This window comes from Bidens hawaiensis, unplaced genomic scaffold (assembly GCF_021521415.1).
Source record: "Bidens hawaiensis isolate Kalapana, Puna unplaced genomic scaffold, B.hawaiensis_p1.1 tig00018216_1, whole genome shotgun sequence".
Classification (NCBI taxonomy): Eukaryota; Viridiplantae; Streptophyta; class Magnoliopsida; order Asterales; family Asteraceae; genus Bidens; species Bidens hawaiensis.
Window position 1 is genome coordinate 1 of NW_027492754.1, and position 24,614 is coordinate 24,614.

At 35.0% G+C, this 24,614-nt stretch overlaps 2 protein-coding genes across 3 annotated transcripts; both read left to right on the forward strand.

Moving 5' to 3' along the window:
* Window positions 1-67: 67 nt before the first annotated feature.
* On the forward strand, window positions 68-4,518 carry LOC143555620 (uncharacterized). Its single transcript, XM_077045142.1, has 5 exons — window positions 68-325; window positions 441-552; window positions 1,623-1,797; window positions 2,670-2,910; window positions 4,064-4,518. The coding sequence occupies exons 1-5, from the start codon at window positions 190-192 to the stop codon at window positions 4,351-4,353; spliced, it is 954 nt and encodes a 317-aa protein (XP_076901257.1). The 5' UTR covers window positions 68-189; the 3' UTR covers window positions 4,354-4,518.
* Window positions 4,519-9,631: 5,113 nt separating this feature from the next.
* LOC143555622 (uncharacterized) lies at window positions 9,632-17,747 on the forward strand. Of its 2 annotated transcripts, XM_077045143.1 has the most exons (21): window positions 9,632-9,741; window positions 10,046-10,207; window positions 10,998-11,252; window positions 11,430-11,554; window positions 11,659-11,703; window positions 11,795-11,876; window positions 11,965-12,033; window positions 12,131-12,301; window positions 12,422-12,487; window positions 13,350-13,418; window positions 13,927-14,031; window positions 14,114-14,157; window positions 14,284-14,436; window positions 14,724-14,836; window positions 14,947-15,041; window positions 15,151-15,198; window positions 15,344-15,469; window positions 15,551-15,587; window positions 16,893-16,954; window positions 17,464-17,525; window positions 17,621-17,747. In XM_077045143.1, exons 2-21 carry the CDS (start codon window positions 10,049-10,051, stop codon window positions 17,688-17,690), a joined length of 1,956 nt encoding a protein of 651 aa, XP_076901258.1. In that variant the 5' UTR covers window positions 9,632-9,741; window positions 10,046-10,048; the 3' UTR covers window positions 17,691-17,747. The 2 variants fall into 2 exon arrangements, with proteins under 2 accessions (XP_076901258.1, XP_076901259.1); XM_077045144.1 differs by lacking the exon at window positions 15,151-15,198.
* The last annotated feature ends 6,867 nt before the right edge of the window (window positions 17,748-24,614 follow it).

A 24,614-nucleotide genomic window follows, 5' to 3' on the forward strand; every position in this document is an offset into this window, starting at 1 on the left:
CATGTATATTTTTTACATAAGTTGAATCCTAAAAGCGTTTTCTTTTGAAACTCATCGGTGTACTGTTTGTTGTTCGTTCTTGCAGGGATTAATCATTTTTATGAAACACCTGACAGAGAGTGGTTCGAGACAGATGCTGTTTTGCGAGTTAGTTTGGGGAATTTCTTGTTTTTCTCAATATTATCTCTTATGATGATTGGCGTGAAAACTCAGAAAGACCCACGTGATAGTTTGCACCATGGTGGATGGATGATGAAAATCATTTGCTGGTGTATTTTGGTAATTCTTATGTTTTTCCTTCCAAACGGGGTCATCAGTTTATATGGTATAACTCTATTTCTCATTAGTTTCTTAAGAATAATCTTTAGTTGCTTTCGATATGTATGATAATATTCATTTGAAAAGTCATAATAACTTACTACATTTGTGAGTGAATGCAGAGTCAACATCAAAATTTGGCTCAGGGTTATTTCTTCTCGTTCAAGTTGTACTCTTGTTGGACTTTGTTCATAGTTGGAATGACAAATGGGTTGGATATGATGAACAGTTCTGGTTAGTTCCTAGACTTTACTGGTAGCAATTTGAACTTGTTTAGTTATGAATGGGTTGACTCAGGTCATGTATTATTTCTTAGGCAATGGGATATACATTCATGTGTCTTAACTCCATGTAGGTGCCACATCACCAGACACCCGCTTTACTTCTTTTTACTTCATCTCACCCAAAAGAAATGGTTTAACCCCGCTTAACCCCACTTAATGTAATTTAAAAATAATTCTCAAATTATTTTGTGCGAGTGCAGAGGATTTTAAAGCCCGTTAACATTTTAACCCATCGTGTCTTTAACGCCCCTTAACCCATGAAGGGAGTGGTATCTCACTTAACCTTTGCCAAATTAACTTTAACGCCTTGGACGTTGAGATATACCCCAGGGCCTAATGTTCAAACATGTAAAGTATAAAGTAGCCAATAAGGAAACATGTCCAATCAAAATTGTTATTGAAGGGAAACGGTGACAAATAGAAAATAACTTTACATTTTGTTCTCGATTTTGGAAACCAACTCTAAATCAAGCACGAAATAGAAATTAAACTTATAACTCATTACCAGCTATAGCAATTAACCTCATTGTAACCATTTCTATTTGTAATTTGTGTGGCACTGATTAATGCAACATATGCAAAAAGGGCTTATGTGAAAAAGGTTCAGAAAATGTTTTCATATTCAAGTTTGGACAACATGATATTTTGTTAAATTTGTATGTGAAATAATTCTGAATGCACATTGGGTGCCACATGGCATATACATGCACACTAAAATGATATGTAAGATGCCATGTCAACAATCTTTGAAATATCAGCAAAAGAATGAATCAATAAGGGCACTAGTTGATCAAGTCAATCTTGATGGTTGGTAAAATGTAACTTGGCTGCTAAATTTGGTAATAAAGTGTATGCCGGCTTCTATTTTACTCCTAATTTGAAGCTGGTTGTTAAAATTGAGAAGAAAGTGTAAAGTATGTATCTATTTTGTGCATTCTGCATAAAACTTCTTATTCTTTCTAATTAAAAAGTTAGGTTATAATTGATATATTTTGTTTATTGTAATCGTATTTGACACAGGTATGCAGCCTTGCTTGTTGTTTCCCTCGTGTGTTACGTGGCAACATTCTCGTTCTCTGGGCTTTTATTCTATTTGTTTACCCCATCGGGCCAGGACTGTGGGCTCAACACTTTCTTTATTGTGATTATTCTGATTCTCGTGTTCGTGTTTGCGGTTATCACTTTACATCCTACAGTAAGTTTTTGTTTTCCCTCTTTCGATCACTTGCCAAATCAAGTCTTCTTCCATTGATGTTTTTACCAAAAGTTGACAACTTGCATTTATAGCATGTGCAAGTTGAACAACTTGTGAATGAATCGATTTGGGATATGTTTTATTTCTAACTAGTGAAGTAGTAAATTAATAAGAAGTTGGTTAACAAGGAAAGGGACCAAATGGGTTAAAACTTAAGCGGGTAGAAAGGGACCAAAAGTGTTATTTTGTTGTAAAAATACCAAAATCATTTTATTTTGAACGTTAGATCATTATTTAAATTATATCAATTCTTAATAAAGTTTTGCACAAAAATACTTCTGGTCAACTGATGCTTATCTGAGTATCTAACGCAATATGAACGGAGCATGTTCATGTTCTTTGGTTTAACTTTAACCAGAAAAACGATTGAGCATGAACATTTGAACTGGAACTGGTTTTCTTTTTCTTAGTGTTCGTTCGTTAAGAAAATGAATGATTTCGTTTGTTAACGGTATAAACCACGGTTCACGAACGTAACTTGACATAGATGAACAAGCTTAGTTGAGCTAAAACAATGAAAAAGTAAATGTTAATTAACAATGTGTTGGGCCTAAAAGTTTTTAAAACTAGACTAAATTGTAATGGGCCTAAATAATTTAAATGGAAGTATTATCGAAGGTAAACGGACAAAATCAAACATATACTAGTGAACATAAACGAACTTAAATCTACTAATCTTTTATGCTAATGAACAATTTTTTTGTTCATGTTCGTTTGTTTATTTACAGGCCTAAATATGAAAGTTTCTCTGTTTTGACCCGAAGTTGCCTTTTAACTGCCATTTTACAAATTCTGTTAATTTTATATTTCAGGTAAGTGGAAGCATTCTACCAGCATCTGTTATTTCATTATACTGCATGTATCTTTGCTACAGTGGGCTTGCAAGTGAACCAAGAGATTATGCTTGCAATGGGCTCCACAAGCATTCTAAAGCTGTTAGCACTGGCACACTTACTATCGGGCTGCTCACAACTGTCCTCTCTGTCGTTTACTCTGCTGTTCGGGCCGGATCTTCTACCACTCTACTTTCCCCTCCGAGCTCACCTCGTGCAGGTAAAATATAAGAGGCCCAAGTGTTTTAAGCAGGTTGATTGTGTGTTGTTTTTAAAACGGGTAAAGAATGAATGCCTAGATCTGTTTTGAATATGCTTATAAACGAGCCAATGAACATGAACAGAGCACGCTCGTGCTCTTTTGTTTTAACTGTACCCGAACAAATGATCGAACACGAACTAAACGAACAGGGGTTTCTAGTTTGTGTTTGTTCGCTAAGAAAATGAACGTGTTCGTGTTCGTTTATGTTCGCTCGTGTTTGTTCATGCTCGTTCGTTGAACAATATAGACAAATGGTTCACGAACATAAACGGACGAACATATGTACATAACTGAGGCAAAGTCAATTAAAACTTTATATGAGTATATTTACGAATGAACTTAAACGTTAAAACCAACATAAATCAATGCAAACGAATGACTATAAACGAGTTTAAATAGACGAATGAGACATGTGTTCATGTTCGTTTGTTTAACTAAATGCACAAAAACGCTTGTTCATGTTCGTTCGTTTACGAACATAGACGAACTTCCTACCGAATGTTCACTAAACGTTCAGTTTGTTTATGGGCCTAGAATGACCTGATACAACCATCCTGTGGTGTTGCTACCTCTAGTTTCAACTTTAATGGGTCAAATATGCTAAAAGTTTTAACCGAAAGGATTACGTGGCAAAACAGTTTAAGCGGTTGAAAGTTTCCCAGTATGTATTTTAGTGCATAAACCATGCTAAATTGCTTTATTCAAAATTATTGAGCCAGAAAAAAAAATTGGCCCAAAATAATGAGTTTCGGCCTAAGTCTTTTTGTTAATTGATGATTAATTGATTGTTATACATTTGAGCTAAAATATACATTCGGTTCGTTTATCACATATATGAAATTATAAAACCAAAATTGTCGGTTTTTTGTTTGGGCTCGGTTATTTCTGTTAGGTTTTTGTTTTTATTTATTTCGGTTATGGATAGGTTATTTCGGTTTTATGCGCATCCGTAGGTCATCCCGACCAGACGTGTGCTAAATAATTATCCTTTTGACCTGGACTTATATGTTTGTCATGATTATTGAAGTTCCAATTTTTTACAAGTGGTCCTGGTTTTGTAACCATTCACTCGACCATGACCCGAAAACTAAACTTGTTTGCAATGTTTCAGGTGGTGAGAAGCCTTTGCTTCCATTGGACAAAAGAGATGAGCATGAAGAGAAAGAGCAAAACAAGCCTGTTACATATTCATATTCTTTCTTCCACATCATCTTCTCACTCGCCAGCATGTACTCTGCAATGCTTCTCACTGGGTGGTCAACCTCGGTTGGAGAGAGTGGCAGGTTGGTTGATGTCGGGTGGCCCTCTGTGTGGGTCCGGATGTTGACCTCGTGGGCCACAGCTGGTTTGTTCATCTGGTCAATGGTTGCTCCTCACCTATTTCCTGATAGAGAGTTCTGAGTCAAAAGTGAATGAATGTTGAAAATGTTATGAAGTTGGTAATATTCTGTTTGACTGGATCAATGTATGTGCACTTGAAGTTTGTTTGATGATGTTTTTTTCTTTTCTTTTGGGTGTGAATAAATCTTAAAAATGTAATGAAATTGTCACTTGTTTTGTGCATGAGTTATAACTTGTAAGCATATGGAATATTGCTTGTAATATATATGGTTATTTCACATCTTAAAGAATCCTCAAAACTTTAAAAAGCACATACAAAATTTCGACAAAATGGTGGACCATATGAAGGTAAAATGTACAATGAAAAACCTAAAACCATAAAAAATAGATGTCATAAAAGTAAAAGGTAAGCATGTGCATATTACAAAAGTTTTATATTTAGCATTTATGTTAAACGTTTCACGCGTTAAGATTTGACATATAAACCCTATCTTTCTTGAATAAGATTTACCCCTCCCTCCAGTTGTTTAAAAGATAAAATATTTAGATGCTAATATGTTGCGGGGTGTTCCTATCGCTAACGCCAAGTCATGATACAAAGACAGATAAAGTGCCTTAGGAGGTGCAAGGCCGGCCCTTGGGTAGGGCAAGCCGGGCGGCCGGCCGAGGCACGTAAATTTTGGGGGCCAAAATTTTTGATGTATATATATATATATATATATTGAAAAGATCCAATACACTAATCCTTAACGTACATTAACGTACGTGAATCCCGTTTTTCACGAATCGATCCATTAAATCACATCTGAACATCTCAGAATCGTCAATACATATCCAATTAATCATTGGTTAACTGAAAAAAACAGTTTTGGATCGTTAATCGATTAGATTTTTACTTTTTTCACGAAGACCGTTTTTTGAGCTTTTCTGAGCGTTTTAGGGTTTTGGCTGAGCGTTTAAGTTTTTGTGAGCGTTTTAGGTTTTTGCCTTTGTTTTTTGCCTTTGAGCGTCTCGCGTACCTCTCGTACGTTAAGGCATTAGCGTACAGTATCTCTACCCTATATATATATATATATATATATATATAGGGGATGGATCTTGCGAGAAGTGATATTACAGCGAGAAGTGCGAGAAGTGAAGATGTAACTCCATTAATCCCTAATTTCACTCTATATTCTTATTGTGTAGGTGTGTATGTACGTATTTTGTATATGTGTATGTATGTTTGTATGTGTGTAGGCATGTAGGTTTGAATGTGGCTCGGTACGTTTGTATGCGTGTCAGGTAGGTTTGAATGTTATGTAGGTAAGAAAGGGAGCGAAATTAGGGATTAATGGAGTTACACCTTCACTTCTCGCTGTAAAATAACTTCTGAAATGATCCAATACATATATATATATATATATATAGTTTTAAATCTTTTTTTTATATATAAAATAGGTATGGATCTTAATCATCTTAAATATACCGGACCCAAAGCTTTTTTTATCCATAATCCATTAAATTTATTTAGCCCAAACTAAGTTTAAAAACTAAATAAAAAATAATGTTAAACGTTGTTTGAAAAAATTAGCTTATACATTTCGTTACTCGTTAAGGCCTATGGACCTTTTTATTTTATTTCGGCCGAGGTATTTAATTTCTCAAATACGGCTATGAGGAGGTGTAACTGGGTTTGAAACTTTTTAATTAAATATATTATGTATTCGAACTACAATAACATGTTTTATGTGTGAAACTGAGTTTGAAACTCTTTAAGTAAATATATTATGTATTCGAACTACAATAACATGTTTTATGTATGAAACATTTAGTATAACATGATAATATAAGTTTAATCATTTAACTAGTTATTTAACATAATTTTATTTTATTTTTTTGAAAGGCCAACGACTTTTTGAACGTAAGTTATGACGGACGCTAAATTTTAAAAGATTTTAATGAAAATAAAGTTGTTTTATATCCATTTAATCGGTCTATAACTCATTATATGGATGCTATTCGAATGTGTATATATTTTGTTCTAGTCTTTCGTAAATAAAATTAATCTATAGTTTATTTTCTATGTTTTTTTGTTAGTTTGTTCAACTAAAAACATGTGTTAAAATATAAAAGAACACCATAATTTTATTTCACCTTGTATTAGTTTACTTCGATAGGTCGATACAATAATATTGGTCTTTAGAAAAGTATATAAATACTTTGTCTATTGAGTATATTATTCTTGTGTAAATGAAACACGATACATATGAAGTGATCTACATAATACAATGTTGTTATGATTTGATTATCTTTTATAGATTAAAAATCACATGCCTGTATATAATTTAATTAAGAAATTTAACATAATAGTTCAAAATAAAAACAAGTTTTATCACCGCTAAGCAGTTATGTAAGTATCAAAAAGCAAGGTTGCAAAAGTCGCTAGGCGGACCCTAGGCGGCCGACTGAGGAGTTGGGTGTACTCGGAGTACTCGGGGAGTACTCGGACATGTTAAATATAAAGAAAATTAGTTTTTGGATATTATATATATGTCAAATATCATAAGTTTACTAATATTTATAACAAAACATGTGAATATCAATATAAATAAAAGAAATACATTTTTAAATAATAAAAAATTCTAAAAGTTACTGATCATTAATTAATAAAATGATATTTGTTCGTTAATATTATTGAAATACGAATTATGTTTTATTTTTTTGAGTCAAAATCAGTCCAAGTTCACCGATAAGATATGGTTATGGATGAGGTTGACCACATTTGACCGATTCTTAGTAACTAGGCGGATTTACAGAAACTCGCCTCGGCGAAACACCTTGTAGCGAGTACTCGGAGAGTACTCGGCCTTGTAATCCTACTTTTACAACATTGATCAAAAGACATTTGGTCCAATGATATCTGATGGTGTAATAGGTGCCTCATTCCCTTTGGAAGTCATATGTTCAAATCCCATAGTTGGCAGGTTAAGCGGATTATAAGTAGAATATTTATCGTTAAAAGAAGTAATTATTTTAGTATAAGTAGTTTGATTAAGTAACGTAAAACACATTGATTATGAATTTGTGCTTTTTTGAATGCTTCCTAAACTAAAGATATTAAATCTACTAATACACCATTATGAGATTGTGGTGATCAACCCCCATCCCCCGGGGGGGGGGGGGGTCTTCGTATACTAACACCGACATGCCAAAACGCTTTGATTTATGAGGTTACGAGTTCAAACATTTATTGTAGAAAACATGTTAAAAAGAGTTAAAAACACAGTTTTTGTTATGAGAGAACTGTTTAACAAAGAGACGAAAACACATGATAAAACTAATGAGAAAAAATAAAAATATCTAAGCAGACCGGATATTATTTTGAAAAATACCTTTTTGATTTGATAAGGTACCAATCCTCAATTCGTCACACCTAAATCTTGTGATTCCCTTTTCCTTTTTTAAGAAAACGTACGTTGCGAATTTCTTCTTTTTGAAAGAAAGGTCTTCATTAAAGTTTGGGTGGTTGTGAAACAATGACACCTATTTAAGTTTTTATTTTACATAATGATGCATAACGATGACAAAATGTACACATGTATGGATACTAGAAAAAGTTAACAAGGGATTTTAATAAAAAATAATATCAAGTATAGACCAGTAAATAACCATCAAAGCCATGTAATTATTTTGCTTGGATAACTTCCTTGAAGAGAATCCCAACTTTGGATGACTTGGCAATGAAAGCTATAAACATACTATCGTGGAAATGTTCAAATTGTGAAAAAGCTCTGGAATAAACGAATCATTTTTTCTCCAACTGTGAACTAGCACGGTTTGTTTGGATACACGCGACTCTTCGGTGTAAACTATCTTTGATATGTGGTCAAACTTTTAAAGGGACCTTGAATTGTGTTGACAATTGGTGACGACGTGTAACTTGGTGTATTTGACAAGCTCATAATAATAAATTCTTCAATAACAAGGTGGTCTCTATCCAATAATACCTGAAGATATCAAAACCAACGATCAGATTGGCATACACTTGATTTAAACAAAATTTAATTAACTCTTTCTAGCTACTCGCTAACTTTTAGTATAATTATCACCGTTCAAAAAAATACAAATATTTGTATATGTGTTTTAAGTTTTAATATAATATATAATAAATCAAAGTAAACACATAATCTACTTTCTTTCTCTCCACTATTGTATATGACAGTAATCTCCGTCATTAGCTACCTATTCCTATTGGATTTGTGGGTAATGGGTATCATGTGTATGTTTTTATTTGATTATAAAAGTTACCTGAAGAAACACGGATCCATTCCTTGGATATGGGTCATGAATCCAATGTGTCCACGGGGTATAATACGGTAACTACCAACACGATATGAGTAAGATTTCCCAAAGTCCAGTGACCGGAACTTGCAAAACAGACACCGTGAGTCTCGTTACAGGAAGGACAATAGGGGGGTCTTCCTGTAACCACCCTCCGGCGTGAGAATCAGTAACGTTCGTAATGAAGAAAATACTGAAGTATAAAGACTAAGTGTAGTCAGAATGTAGGTGAGTGAATGAATACCTCATACTGTTTAACAAGGTATTTATAGCCGAAGGATGAAGGAAGGTGATTGGGGGCAGCTGTCCTCTTCTAGAAGATCTCTGATAAGCGTCTGGACACGTGTTCTCTTGTGATAGGTTGAGCTATACGTCTCATGTGCATGAGTTTAACAACCTGGACACGTGTCACCAAATGATAGGACGGATCGCACCCTGGCCATGTGCACGGTTATAACAACCTGGCCAGGTGTCATTTGTTCATTGGTTGATATGTCACGTATTCCCCAAGTAAGAATCGTGAACCTTCTTCTAGAGAATAATTAATTGGTGACAGTTGTCCCGCTGGCACTGCCTTCTGGTTGTTTAGGCGGACAGATGTCCTGTCCTGCGGATGACTTTTGAGGATGCCAGGATGCTTCCGTGTGTGTTATAAGGACGTTCCTCCTCAATCGTGATATGCGGGTGATCCATGTGTCCCGCGGGTGGTCCTTAAGAATATTTAGATCTTTTTGATACCCTACCTCTGCATTACCCTTATTTAAAACCAAATTGAAGTCACTTAAAACACTACTAGTTTTATGATATATGTAAATAATAATAATAAATAAAATGATATATATAGTTACTATGATTCGGATATGATCATCTATCGTCACAGGCTTAAAATGAAAATATGGTAGCCAGCCAGTCTGTTGGGTGAATAAATAACACGTGGCGGGATAAAAGCATGCAATCGTTACCTGTTCATGCGCCGATCTAAAAGCTCTACTCAAACTTCATTCATCTCTCACTCTCAATCTCGCCGCCTTCACCGTCACCGTTACCGTCGTAATCATCGCTTCCTTTCATTTCACTCTTTTCTTTTTATCATTACTCAACTACAACACCAACTAACCATTCCGTGTAAGCCTTTCCCTTCTTTTAGCTTCATTTATTCATTATTAATTACTCTCGAGGTTTACGATTTACGCGTTTCTCTCTCTCTCTCTCTCTACAGGTTGGTTTATTAATTAATTAATAATTATAATGAATGGTAATAGTAATTATCGGCGTTTTTGTTTTATTGATGACAATTTGAATTTGAATTTGAATTTGACGATCTATCGAGAGCTCATTCTGTTAGGTTTTCCATGTTCAATACAGTTATTGTTCTTCTATAATAATAATAATAATAATAAGAGTTCGTGTTTGTGTGTTTGTTGATTAGCCAATGGAGAAGAAGAAGTATCCAGTCGGAGCAGACCACTACGAGCTCTATGAGGAGGTAGGCCAAGGCGTCAGCGCCTCCGTCTTTCGCTCCGTCTGTCTTCCCAACAATGAGATCGTTGCTATTAAGATTCTCGACTTTGAACGCGGCAATAGCGATCTGGTACTTTGATTGATTGATTTGTTAGATGAGATTGGGATTTATAGATTAGGTTTATGAGTTTATTGTTTGGACTTAGGATTTTATAATTGAGTGAACTTAATATTGTGTTTGATTGTGGCAAATCAATATAAGCTCTCACTGAAGTTATCTGCATCCTATACTTGTAGGCTCGTAGTTTGATGATATAACATAGCAAAGGTCCCCTGTTTATTCTGTATACTAGATTACCTTTGCTGTTACCGGTATTGGACATTTTGTTTGAATGACGAGTTATGTTTGTTTCAATTCATTGATCATTTGTTGATATTGGGATTTTTAGATATAGGTTTATGAAATTATTGTTTACAACCCTGCCTTCTATTCATTGAATTAGGGTTTCACAATTGAGAGATCACTTTGAACTTTCATGTTATGATTCATGAAGAGAGTCAATATCAGCTCACTGAAGTTATCTAAATCCTGTTTGTGATCCATGATTAGCGCTTTGGTTATATTTTATGCATACTCTTGTAGGTTCATAATTTGATGATATAGCTATATGATAGCTATCATATAGCTATCATGTTATGTGCATACTCCTGTTTGTTTGGGCATGCTCTAAATGAATCTTGATGCGCTATATGCTAGACTAACTTTGCTGTTACTGGTATTTGACATTTCGAATTGATTGGACTGGATGCACTCTTGTTTCCACCTCAATTTCATAGAAAATTGATTTGAGTTTGCAGGCATCTAATTTATGTTCGTTTCAATTCATTGATCCTTTGCTAATGACTAAATATATTATCAGAACAATATATCACGGGAAGCTCAGACAATGGTCCTAGTTGATCATCCAAATGTTCTTAAATCATATTGTTCCTTTGTGAATGACCATAACCTATGGGTTGTCATGCCTTATATGCCTGGTGGTTCTTGCCTTCATATATTAAAGTCTGAACATCCTGATGGTTTTGAGGAAGTAGTTATTGCAACGATACTGCGTGAGGTATTAAAGGCACTTGAGTATCTTCATGATCATGGCCTCATTCATCGTGATGTCAAAGTGAGTTTTTTTTATTTAGTTCTCATTTAAATCCAAAGGTCTCAGAATTTGTGTAACTGTATCAGCACACACTTTATTGCTTCTGTGTGTGCTTTTCACATTAATCAAAGATATATACTGGTTTTGCATTGCTTGATGCTTTATACATATGCATTATTTGCTTTTATTTTATAATAGGCTGGGAACATTCTCATTAGTGAGCGTGGGGCCATCAAGCTGGGAGATCTTGGTGTTTCTGCTTGTCTATTTGATTCGGGTGATAGACAACGAACGAGAAACACATTTGTTGGGACACCATGCTGGTAATGCTTGCATAACTTTTATATAAAAAGACACCTTTAGTTAATTGCATTTTATATGCTGTTTTATATGAAATAATACTTATCCTGGAATTACATTTTTCCAGGATGGCTCCTGAGGTTATGGAGCAGTTGCATGGCTATGACTTCAAGTCGGTTAATCTTTTATTTCACCAATTTACCCTTTTGTCAACTAGGACAAAATAATGGTGATATAACAAATGTTACATGATAATTCTGCAGGGCTGATATCTGGTCCTTTGGAATAACAGCCCTGGAGCTTGCTCATGGGCATGCTCCCTTTTCAAAATATCCTCCAATGAAGGTGCATCCATCTCTCATTTTCATGCTTTTTTTATAAGTGTTATATCTAAACTAAGTTATCACAACTTAAATTACTTTCAAAATGATAGGTTTTGCTTATGACCTTACAAAATGCACCTCCTGGTCTTGACTATGAGAGGGACAAAAAGTTTTCTAAGGTAATAATTTATAAAAATCATATTTTTATTGTACTTTTATCACTGTATGATCAATCAGAGTGTCTCATATTTTTTTTGTCTGTTATCTGTTATAAAGTCTTTTAAGCAGATGATTGCAAGTTGTTTGGTTAAAGATCCTTCAAAACGTCCTTCTGCTAAGAAGCTTCTGAAGCATTCATTTTTCAAACAAGCTAAATCAAATGAGTTTATAGCACGTAAGCTTTTGGAGGGCCTGCCAGCACTCGGTGATCGTCTTCAGGCATTAAAGGTTCCTAAGTTATTATTATTATTGTTGTTGTTGTTGTTGTTATTATTATTATTATTATTTTGTTTACAAGTTTATCTAGTCCATATATGTTATATTAACTCTGGTCTGTTGATTTAATAGAAAAAGGACGAAGATATGCTTGTGCAAAAGAAAATCCCAGATGGAATAAAGGAAGAAATATCACAGGTAAAAATATGTAGGAAGTAGGAAACATGTTTGATCATACATATCTTCTGTGTCTTTTTTTACAGAATATCTGCACAGTGTGTTGTATTGAGTGTGCGTTTTGAAACTGCAGTTGCATTTATCAATGTTTGATGTTTGGATAAACAGGTTTTATGTTAATTAAACTGGTTATTGAAGGGTAAAATGAAGTTACATGTTACCGCCTGTCTTACAACCTGATTTGAGAGACTTTTACTCCTTTTTACAAATCATATCTTATTTTTTATCATATTTTTTTATCAAAATATAAATTGTCTACTTCAGTCACTTGATCTAATAGTGCCTTAAATAATTTGAATCCGAGACACCTGATTATCTGACAGTACAACTTCAAACAGAAAATGCACATCCGTGCTTGTTATCAGTTATCAAACCGCTTTTTAGAATTCTGATTGTTCAATAACACATATAATCACTTTAAAAGCAGACTATTTTTTAATCAAAGTATAAATTGTCTAGTTCAGTCACTTGATCTGTAATTTAGAATTCGATACACCTGATTATCTGACAGTACAACTTCAAACAGAAATTGCACATCCATTCTTGTTATCAGTTATCGAACTGCTTTTTAGAATTCTGATTATTCAATATATAACACTTTAAAAGCAAACATCCAACACACTCTTGATCTCTGCTTTGTACTATGGGATGATAGTTGCTTAAAGCATTTCCTGTATGCTATGAATTTGTGAAAGATGATTGTTGAGTTTTGACATCCTTTCATTCGTCTATTTTCCTCACATATTTCTCAACTTATATAGTGAATGTGCTAACTGATTTTGTGTATAAGTTTCTGATTTGTGTTTTTATAACTTGTTTCTAGAATGAATACAAAAGAGGGATCAGCTGCTGGAACTTCGACCTTGAAGATGTGAAAGCTCAGGCTTCCTTGGTATATGACTTGATATTTATTTACTAAAAAACATGTCCTCACAAAGCTGAACGGTTATTCTAAGCACTTGCATCATATTAGAGGTGGCAAAATGGGCACATGATGCGGGCCGAGACCAGGCCAAAAGGTCAAAATGGATTTGGGTTGTAACGGATTCTTTTAATTAATGCAAACTCTTATTCTCCAATATTTAAATTTTTTTGCTTAAACATGTTAGTTATGATTAAAAAAAAACACTAATAATAACCTGAATCTTTGAATAAAACAATTTAGTAGGTTTTATACTTTAAAAATAGAATTTGTGGTGACTTCCAACGGTTCAATCCATTTAACGTTTTGAGATAAACCCTGACCCGAGTCATTGAGTCAACCCATTTATAAAAATGGGTCGAAAGTGGCGTCTCTTTGTTTTATCAATGCCACTATTCTTTATGTTACCAAAACAAACTAAAAAAGCTATTCTAAACAGCTGAGTTTATCAATAATGCAATTTGCTTTATGTTACAAGATCCAGGATGAGGAATCTGTGTCTGACAAAGATCACTTGGAGTCGGGGAACTTGAACTCTTTCAATGGAATTGTTGCTAGTGAACTGGAACTTCCTCCCACAGATGTATTAAATCAATAGCCTTAATAAAAGGAATATGTAGTTTTCTTTATTTAGATTTAATAAGTATTGGTTGGAATAATTGCAGGCAGGATCTGCTCCTGTTGTCAACTCTACTGCAACATCCTCTGTGTATGTTAATCTAAAGCTATAAATCTTCTACATATAGAGTTCTATTATATAGATTTGTATACGCTTGAAATTTCATATTCTTTTATCATATGGATGGACTTCATTTTGTAATACTTAAATGTTCAGAAGCAAATGCGAGAGTAATGGACACCTGAGTGTGCAGAGTTCTTCTTATGCTGAAAATTGCAACAAGAACGATATTGGTAGAAAATCGGTTAATGGAATTGGATCTCATTCTAACCAATTGGAAGCTACTTTTGGATGCATTGCAGCCGATGAGTATGATATTTAAAATATATAATATTCATATCAGTTTTTGTTTTTATGTTCCTTTTAAAAAAAATTTTCTACAACATTTGGTACTAGAAACATCCTTGAATTTACTATCTAACAACTTTGATAATATAACAAGAGATGTAAAAATGGCAGGCGGGTAGCCGGTCTGGCTCATTACACATTTCATTGCTATGAATAGTTCATTACACATATGGCTATCATAAATACATTATGAAGGCTACAGAAATTGAAATTTGACATGTTCTCTTTTAACTTTCTATAAATTTCAGTGGCAAATTGCAAGGGGATATTCCTGTAGCTTCTAGACCGAATGGATCTCATTCGCATGCGATACAAGATACGGTGACATCTGAATCCATACCTAAGGCTTCTAAAACAACACGTGAGTTTTTGGCTTAATCTTTCATCCAACAATGTCTTATTCTATTTACATTTTTAGTTACATAATGAAGTCAAAGTTTGAATCTTGTATTAACAACAATATTGAAACAGTGACTAGTGATGAACAAGACGAGACATCAAAGTTCCATGTTATTCAACAAAAAGGGCGTTTTAAAGTTACTTCTGAGAATGCAGATACCGATAAGGTAAAATTTTTTTCATTTTCTTTGATGTCACCATACGCATTCAAATTATAACTACCAAACACTATTATTGTTATTGTTTTTATTATTATTATTATTATCATTATTGTAGGTAGCCTCATCTCCTGTATTGTTAAAGAGCCCGAGCATGCGGCTACAAGTATACCCTGTTTATTTATTTGAATTATAAGTGTTTCTTTTATCTTTTTCTTAATATATCTTTCATTTGTATTTAGTATTTACTGGCCCTTGGCATTACATTTTATCTGCTTTTTTATGATCATATTTGTGATATCCTATTGTAGGTAGTAATCGAACATCCAACTGGCACTCAACTATCTCAAGGAGATTCTACTACTATGTCACAAAATCAAACCACCAATCTCCCACCTGCAGTTCAAACAGCTCTGCAAGCAAATAATCTTCAAAAGGTATTTATCAGTTAAGCCTGTGTTAGCTGCAAGTGTTTATTATTTTTATAAAATAATAAAAAAAATATTTACTATTTACAGGATGGCATTCTGAGTTCCACAAAGCAACTCCCTACTGGTGAGTCGTTATGTTTTGTGCATGTTCTTCATTACGGGTTGTAAAATTTTTTATAAACAATCAAGTGTTAGATTTGACTACAGATTCAACTGTTTCAATAATAATTTAACTCTTATATTGAAGTGGTCAAAACGGGTCAAAACATGTACTTTTTGCGTACTGGTGGAAACAAGTCGGCTGGTTGAACGGGAACACTCTTTGTCCGAGGTTAATTTACCTAAACAGTTAAATGTGTCAAATATGATTTACATAACTTATATAATTTAAATAAGTTTTTAATGTCTCTTGAGTAAAATTTTTTCATTGAATACACACATTGGGGAAGGGGTGCTCATAGACCAGCAAGACAAACCGAAAAAAATATGCCGGTTTGTAAGGTCTGGTTAACGGTTCGGAATTTACGGTTTTGAACTTTAAACCAGTCATGTAAACTGAACTGGCCTTTTAACTTCCATTCATATTTTAGAAATATGAAGTTGTGTATATGTGTGTGCATATATATATTATATTCGTGAACCTATGCAGTTAATGCCAAAAAATAGCGGATATCGGTCAATGACCGATATCTGAGATATCGGTTATTGCGGTGGGATAGTGGTGTGTGTGCGTGTGTGTGTGTATATATATATATCTAACACCAAAAGTTATCTAATATTAATACTTAAGTATTAATACCAAAATCATAAAATTCAACAGTTCAAAACACAAAATAACAATATTTTTAATTTAAGACATGCTCATCTCAACCACGGTTAGTTTTTTCATAAACAAGATCTGATTGTCGATGTCTTTAATCGTTCAATAATAATCTGATTTAGGTTAAATAAAATGGAATTGGGCTATGGGCTAAAATTTGGGCCAAAAAATTTAACAGATTTGGGTAAAAAATATTGAACTGATAAACTCACCGATAAAACCGATATATCGGTAGTCAAATAGCGGCAAAATAGCGGTAAGTAGCGCCGCAAATATCGGTTCCGCTATTTTGACTGCTATTTTATAGATGGGCCGCTAACCGCTATAGCACCGCTATTGATAGCATAGTCGTGAACAACTTTTATCATTTTTTTAAAATTTACTACAAATTTATATTTTAGATTTATATTTATTTATTTTGTTTTAAACCACAAAAGCTGAAAATCGAACCGGTAAACCGTAAAACCGCGGAAACCAGCCAGTTTGTCTGACCCAGCCGATTGGGCCAGTCTAGTTGATCTTGTAAGAGAAACGTAATCTGAATCAAAATATTAATAAGTAGATTGGGTCAAATTTGATGTCTTACTGGTAACGTGTTTTTCTTGTCAGCCAATAACAGCATAGATATAGAATCTATAGCAGCCAACATCACAAGACTAGAACAATTAAAGGTACGAATCTACCATCTGTTTTTGAATATTAATCGTTTTACTCGTTGGTAATGAAATAAACACCAAAACCAATATGATTTTGACATTTCACATACATGGGTTAGACATCCCACACTTAACCCGTACACATCTCTTTCTACACGTCATTATGAAATATGAACATGCACATGCTTTTTTAGTGATAGATACTTCAATTAACTTGATTTGTGCATGCATCTATAACATTTAATGGAAAAGGAGATACTTTTGAATTAAGGCATTAAAGATTAACTGTACATAAGTTGTTGGACCAGAATGTCTAGCCCGTATAGCAAAATAGACATGTTTGTTTAGTTGGGTTGTGTACCAAGCCTGTTCACGTGTATTTTGATATTGGTTAGAACTTAGAAGTTACCAAATGGGTGGGTCAGGAAGGGGTTTAAACAAGCCGTGCCAAGCTCGACTTAAAGAGAGCCTGAGATCGAGCCCGGCTCATTTCATGATTGGCTCATGAGAAGCTTTATTTGCAGGTTGATGCAAGTGATGATAGGGAAAAGGAGCTGCTTAATGAGATAACTGATCTACATCGTAGGTAAAGCAACAGTTGATAGAATCAAGTTGTTTTGTAGGTCCTGACATGACATGTGTTCCATTATAATAACGCTGGTCCTGTCTTTTTATATGTAGGCTCTTATGTGCACAGGACGAACTCCAAAGATACAAAGCCGGAAATAATCAAAATGTTTCTCTCATTTAGTTTATATTCTTTAGGAGTAAAGGTGACCATTGTGCATGGACCAATGTGGGTAACATCTTATCTTTTAAAGGATCAAATGGGTAGAATCAAAATTTAGTTGACAAAAAACAGTTGCATAAAAATAAATATCTGAAACTTAGTTTCGTTATTAAATTCTGCTATCTTAGTTTTATGTAACTAAATCTCTTTTATATTTTAAAACATAACGTATTGGTCCCTTCATAACTTCAGGGAAAGTTTTATTACGTAACAAACATCTTTTTGTTAAATTTGTAGATGTTTTTTCTCTCGTCAATTAAATTTTAGATGTTGAAAAAAGGATTAATCCATAGAATTTTTTCGTAGCTACCCAAAATTTTACAGGCTACAGAGCTAGAGATGATAAAAGGGTTCCGTTACCCAATCCAACTTTGTCGCCTATACTAATGTTTGCGGGGACGTTCAATACAGTACCAAGAATAAGAGTTCTATATGAATTTGGTTATGTAAGCTGTAATGAACGTGCCTGCAAATACATTAAATCATAACTTATAGGAAGAAATACATTAAATCATAACTTATAGGAAGTTTTTCTTTGCAGGAATGAGTGTTTTCACATCTTCAACCATGACAAGTTTATTATTCCAAGATTGTGTAAGAAATAATATAGGTTAATGAATTGTTCGTTCGTATTTACGTAAGTTTTGTTATTATCCACTAAATCATAACTTATAGGAAGTTTTTCTTTGCAGGAATGAGTGTTTTCACATCTTCAACCATGACAAGTTTATTATTCCAAGATTGTGTAAGAAATAATATAGGTTAATGAATTGTTCGTTCGTATTTACGTAAGTTTTGTTATTATCCACTAAATCATAACTTATAGGAAGTTTTTCTTTGCAGGAATGAGTGTTTTCACATCTTCAACCATGACAAGTTTATTATTCCAAGATTGTGTAAGAAATAATATAGGTTAATGAATTGTTCGTTCGTATTTACGTAAGTTTTGTTATTATCCACTAAATCATAACTTATAGGAAGTTTTTCTTTGCAGGAATGAGTGTTTTCACATCTTCAACCATGACAAGTTTATTATTCCAAGATTGTGTAAGAAATAATATAGGTTAATGAATTGTTCGTTCGTATTTACGTAAGTTTTGTTATTATCCACTAAATCATAACTTATAGGAAGTTTTTCTTTGCAGGAATGAGTGTTTTCACATCTTCAACCATGACAAGTTTATTATTCCAAGATTGTGTAAGAAATAATATAGGTTAATGAATTGTTCGTTCGTATTTACGTAAGTTTTGTTATTATCCACTAAATCATAACTTATAGGAAGTTTTTCTTTGCAGGAATGAGTGTTTTCACATCTTCAACCATGACAAGTTTATTATTCCAAGATTGTGTAAGAAATAATATAGGTTAATGAATTGTTCGTTCGTATTTACGTAAGTTTTGTTATTATCCATTTTGAGGTTTGAGACATAGTTTATACTCTTTTTTTCTTTGGTGCTCTCTGTTAATATTTACATTTTAATAGTATTGAATGTTTGCGCATGATTTCTCTACAATGTAGTCATTTAAAAAAAAAAAAAAAAAAAAAAAATTGACTACATTGTAGAGAAATCATGCGCAAACATTCAATACTATTAAAATGTAAATATTAACAGAGAGCACCAAAGAAAAAAAGAGTATAAACTATGTCTCAAACCTCAAAATGGATAATAACAAAACTTACGTAAATACGAACGAACTATTCATTAACCTATATTATTTCTTACACAATCTTGGAATAATAAACTTGTCATGGTTGAAGATAATGTAGTCATTGCTAGCACGGGTTGGGACTTCGGGTAACGTGTAATTTCAAAGTATGCATGCGTTGACTTGACTTGACGGCCGACACTATTTTTAGATATAGCGAATTATATATAAAAAAAATTAACTAAAACAGAAATTTGTAATAGGTTTTAGTCATTGCCAGCGCGGGTTGGGACCTCGGGTATCGTGTAATATCAAAGTATGCATGCGTAGACTTGACTTGACGGCCGACGCTATTTTTAGATATAACGAATTACTAAAATTATTATTTTTATACAAAATAACTAAAATAGAAGTTCCTAATAGGTTTTTAGAGACACTAAGCACCCCTCTATACGTCCCGCATAGGCCTATAAGAGAGAAAGGAGGGGGGGGGGGGGTTATACCCCATGTATAGCCCTATACAGGGCCCTATATGTCCCTTAATAGTCCTATACGGGGGTATAATGGAACACTAACTTTGTTAGTGTTTTAGACAAAAAAAAATGTCGCTCAAATTAACGGAGGGTGTAATTAAATTTTTTTAACATCACCCAAAATTGCCTTCATCATACACTTGATCAAACCACCATTCCACCACCGGCTTCAAATATGCCTCACTTAGTCTTCAAATACAACTCCGCTATCTCCCTCACCAGAATCGACGGCTCCCTTGACATGTGATGACTACTCTCTCTGAAGAAACTGTGCATCGTTGCATAGGCTTTGGCATGGTAACCCTAGCTGCGATTGTGGGTAAAATAAAGAAATGAGATCCTTCTCGCCAGATAATCGGTTCCAGGATCTCCATTGATACAGCCTCCGCTCCATCCTTCTCCCCTCCACCCCCCTTTGTGATATAGGTGTGCTTGTTAGTTTATTTTGAAAATGACGAAAAGATGGAGTGCAGGTGGTTTTGAAAGAATGGTTGAGGTGGGTTGGTGTTGATGAATCAGAGGTGTTGTCACACCCCCATTTCGGGCCTAGGAGTGTGATCACTAGTTGGTACCATATTTGTAAATAAATCAGAGTTGCAGTTATTAGCGGAAGACTTTATAAAACATAAGGATCGATATTATAAATATTTACATTACAAAAGAACGAGACGAAAGTCTTGTTTTGCATTTACTTGTTTATATGTTTTACAAAAAGATTATATTTTAATATTTAAACAAAATTATCCGAGCCATCGGATTCTTGAGCTTCTTCGTTTCCACAAGCTCTAATCTTGATTACCTGCAGAATGTTATAAAAATACGTCAGCAACGAATGCTGGTGAAAATGCTGACGCTAAAATATTTTCTTTACTTAACTACCCCTCGAGACCACGTAAGCCTCGTCCCATCTTGGCTTAGGAATAATCAAGTTAAACAATCATTATAAACTCGAGTCTCTACACTAGGTCATCTCAGCAAAACACCGCAGCGTTTCGACGTACTTAGGTACCATAAATATACACAAGGTCATTCTCACTCGAACATACTTTGGTTCGGCCCATCGTGGCTGGAGGTCGTGACCAGGCGTGGTGCGATGTGCCCACCGCATATCATATATCTAAGGATCCAGACAAACGTATACCACAGCCTGAGGGCTAGGTTTATACTCTTATTACAATGTTTTTAGAGACACGTAGCCTCATGTAAAGTTTTACACATAACACGTTTGTTTGTTTAAAAACAAGTTTAAAAGTGGGGCGTAATCACCATTTCAATAGGATCGGCTTCCAACACCGTCCGTGAATCTTTCCTTGCTATCTCGCACCTATAGTACGAGTATAACCTTTGTTAGTCGGATGCACGATCCGGCTTAAGACCTTTAGTCTTATTCATCTCGATGAACCTTTAATTCATAATCTCTTTTTACTTTAAAACCTTTAGTTGAAAAGTAATATTAATAAACCTTTAATTTATTTATAAAACCCGACGTTTCTTCTTCATTAAGAAACGTATTTTTCTTTCTTTATTATTTAAGTATACTCATTACACTTAAATAATATATTTCATAACAAAGAATAATCTTATATACTTATATATATTCACACACACACATATATATATATATATTATCTTTCTTTTCTTTATTTTCTTTGTTATATCTTACTTTGTTTATCGAGAATAATATCGACTTGGGGTATTAAGCCTTTATAATATTTTATTATTATTTTGGTCGGGCATTATGCCTACCTTGTTTGACTTAGAAATACCCTAGACACTTGGGCAACACTTCGTTACCACTTGATCCTTTCTCCACACTTGCCACACTTCTCGAAACACCAACACTTCTCGGCACGTACTTCGAGAAAATTGTCGGGACGTTGGGGCAGCACCTCCTCTTCACTTGGAACGTTGTTGGAATATATATATCGAGATGATGGGCACGGAAAACGAGGTAACGGGGCACATATTTCGAGAGGGATCGATGTCACGTATTTCGAGGTGTAGAGAGAGAAAGTAGTGAGAGAGTAGTATGTGAAATTTTGTGTGTGGAAAGTGAATGCCCGGACTTGCTATTTATAGGGTTGAAATCGGACCCCATCGCGGTACGCGATGGGTCACTTGGCAAGCCCGTCGCGTACCGCGACGTAGGCTTGATGAGTCAGCGGGTAGCCTTGCCACGTGGCAGGCGCGCGCTACATGGCGACACGTGGCAAACGTGGTGCCACGTGGTGACACATGGCGGCAGACGTTGCCACCGTGTGCCACGTGGCACACGTGTCACAATCTTTCACACACCCCATCGCGGTACCCGATGGGTGTCTCTCTTGACCTGTCGCGTAGCGCGATGGGTCAAGAAAATAGATTTTTCATTTAAGCCCCTGGAGTTTGGAAAATGGCAGAATTGGTCTCTATACTTTGGAAACTTGACATTTTTTGCCCGATATTTACGTGATGTTACATCCTCCCCACCTTGAAATAAATCTCGTTCTTGAAATTGCTTACGAGAACAAGTGGGGGTATTTCTTTCTCATTTCGGACTCGAGTTCCCATGTATACTCGGGTTGTGACAACTGCCCAATCCGACCCGACCCAGGTACCCGTTTTCGAATCCGATTCTTTTTATGATTTAAATTTGATTTATTAATCTTTGTAAATTTAACATTTATAAATTATATATACATATATTTTTATATTACTTACTAATAATAATAATCTCTTGTCGCCGTCCCGCCTCTTTTTCTCTCTTGTCGCCGTCCCGCCTCTTTTTCTCTCTTGTCGTCGTCCCGCCTCTTTCTCTCTCTTGTCGCCGTCCCGCCTCTCTCTCTTTCGTCACCGTCCCGCCCCTCTGCTTAACCCTTTAGCCTGAACTCCCTTTTCTCTTGACTCTTTGCTTGTCCTTTGGTTCTTCCCGCCTAAGGATGTCTGCGCAGCTCCACGCGCCAGACTCTTTTCAAGGAAGCCTGCGCGAAGACCAGCTGTTCCTGCGATACGAGAGACGAACTCTTCTCGCAGCGCGCTAAGAATTTGTAGCTCTTCTCGCAGCGCGCTAAGAATTTGTAGTTCTTCTCGCGACGCGCTAAGGATTTGTAGTTCTTCCCGCGACGCGCTAAGGTTTGTTCTGTCTGCCTTCGCCCTCGCGCGTGCGCTCGAGTCTCCTCGCGCGTGCGCTCGAATTTTCTCGCGCTAGACCTTAAGTCTTTTCTTCAGTTTAGGTCAGCCTGTATTCTTTTGAGATATCTTATCTTTTGTTTGAGCACTTTAGGTCAGTTCCAACATCTGTCCGAAAAGCCACTTTCGGCGCAGCATGCGCACCAATCCTATTGGTTGACAGAAAAAAAGTGACTGAAATAATCTTTTGAAATCTTCTTTTGCATGTCTTGAACAGTGTTTTCCCTGTCACCTCCCATGCTTTGACCTGTAACCTGTCAGCTTTTCTCCATCCCCTGCAGCTGCCGGCATATCTTTGGATATCTTTTGCTTTTGTTTTCTTGTGCTTTTTAATATCTTTTTGCTTGATTTGAGAAGATCTTTTCCTCCTTTTTAGGGATTGTGTTCCCTATGGTTTTCCTATAAATAAAACTATTTTCTTTTAACACTACACACACTACACTTAAACGCTCCTCAAATCTCTCTCCCTTGCCCTCTGCCGTAGTTCCTCCGCCGCTCTTCTCTTTTTGCCTCCGTCTTCTCTTCTGTTCTGCCGGAATCTAGGTAATTAAATATATATATTCTATTTTAATGTGTTTAACTAACAGAAATCGATACTTACTGCATATATTCAAGACATAAAAACAAATCATTAAACCAATAAACTCTTATTTATAGGTTAACTTGTGCTTGTTTAAAAGTTGGTTCTTGCATTATCTTTCATCGCACCGTTTACAAGTGAGTAATCTCGTACTTAATCCCCTTTTATTTTTAACGTTTTGGGATGTTCATGTGTTCGTACAACTTGAGTCTTAAACTTGTTTATGAACTTTATGTGCGCAAAACCCCATGTGTTATGGACGTTTACTTGGCTGTTTATTTGTATGTGTGACTCATTAACCGCTTTGACGGCCTATTCCGAAGTTTTCATGGATCCATTAGATGAACACGGGAGACCTATCGTTTACGGTTTTCTTGTTTTATTACACATGCACGAATGTTTTCTTGTTTTTGTGCTCAATCGGGAGCACGGATTGAACTATGAGCTATGATCTAAGGCTTGATCACAATCTGATTACACCCTATGTTAAACCCCAGTTAAGCACATGTTGGGCGCAGTGTTTGTATTATCTATTTATATCTATTAAACTTGATTTCTCACCGACACGCAAGTGTTGACGTTTTATTTTAACACATGTTCAGGTTTGCTGTAGCTGCTTTTGGAAATCTCTTGGACGCATAGGATGTTTTCTTTCTCTTTGGACCTAGATTTAAAATGTAACAAGACAAGTTTTGTTATTTGAATATTTTAAGTTATGATATGATTTTTGCTACTTTATGTCGTGTTCTGCGCGTGCGCAATGAAATGTATTTATTAAATATTGACACCCAAATAGTGTCACGAGTAATGAAACAAATACGTGGCGCCCCGATGTATAATCCGCCATCGGTCGGGGTGTTACAGATTGGTATCAGAGCTCCGTGACTTTAGGATAGGTGGTTAGACGTAACGACCTAGAATACCTAAGAGTCCCTTCTCGCGCATGAGAAATATCT

What these genes read in the sequence shown, in the direction of transcription:
- LOC143555620 (XM_077045142.1), top strand. Translation starts at nt 190, where the DNA reads ATGATGATTGGCGTGAAAACTCAGAAAGACCCACGTGATAGTTTGCAC. An exon ending in CGGGGTCATCAGTTTATATG is followed by an intron (nt 326 to 440) that starts GTATAACTCTAT and finishes GAGTGAATGCAG; the next exon opens with AGTCAACATCAAAATTTGGC. An exon ending in TTATCACTTTACATCCTACA is followed by an intron (nt 1,798 to 2,669) that starts GTAAGTTTTTGT and finishes TTTATATTTCAG; the next exon opens with GTAAGTGGAAGCATTCTACC.
- LOC143555622 (XM_077045143.1), top strand. Translation starts at nt 10,049, where the DNA reads ATGGAGAAGAAGAAGTATCCAGTCGGAGCAGACCACTACGAGCTCTAT. An exon ending in TAAAGGAAGAAATATCACAG is followed by an intron (nt 12,488 to 13,349) that starts GTAAAAATATGT and finishes ACTTGTTTCTAG; the next exon opens with AATGAATACAAAAGAGGGAT. An exon ending in CAAGACTAGAACAATTAAAG is followed by an intron (nt 16,955 to 17,463) that starts GTACGAATCTAC and finishes CTTTATTTGCAG; the next exon opens with GTTGATGCAAGTGATGATAG.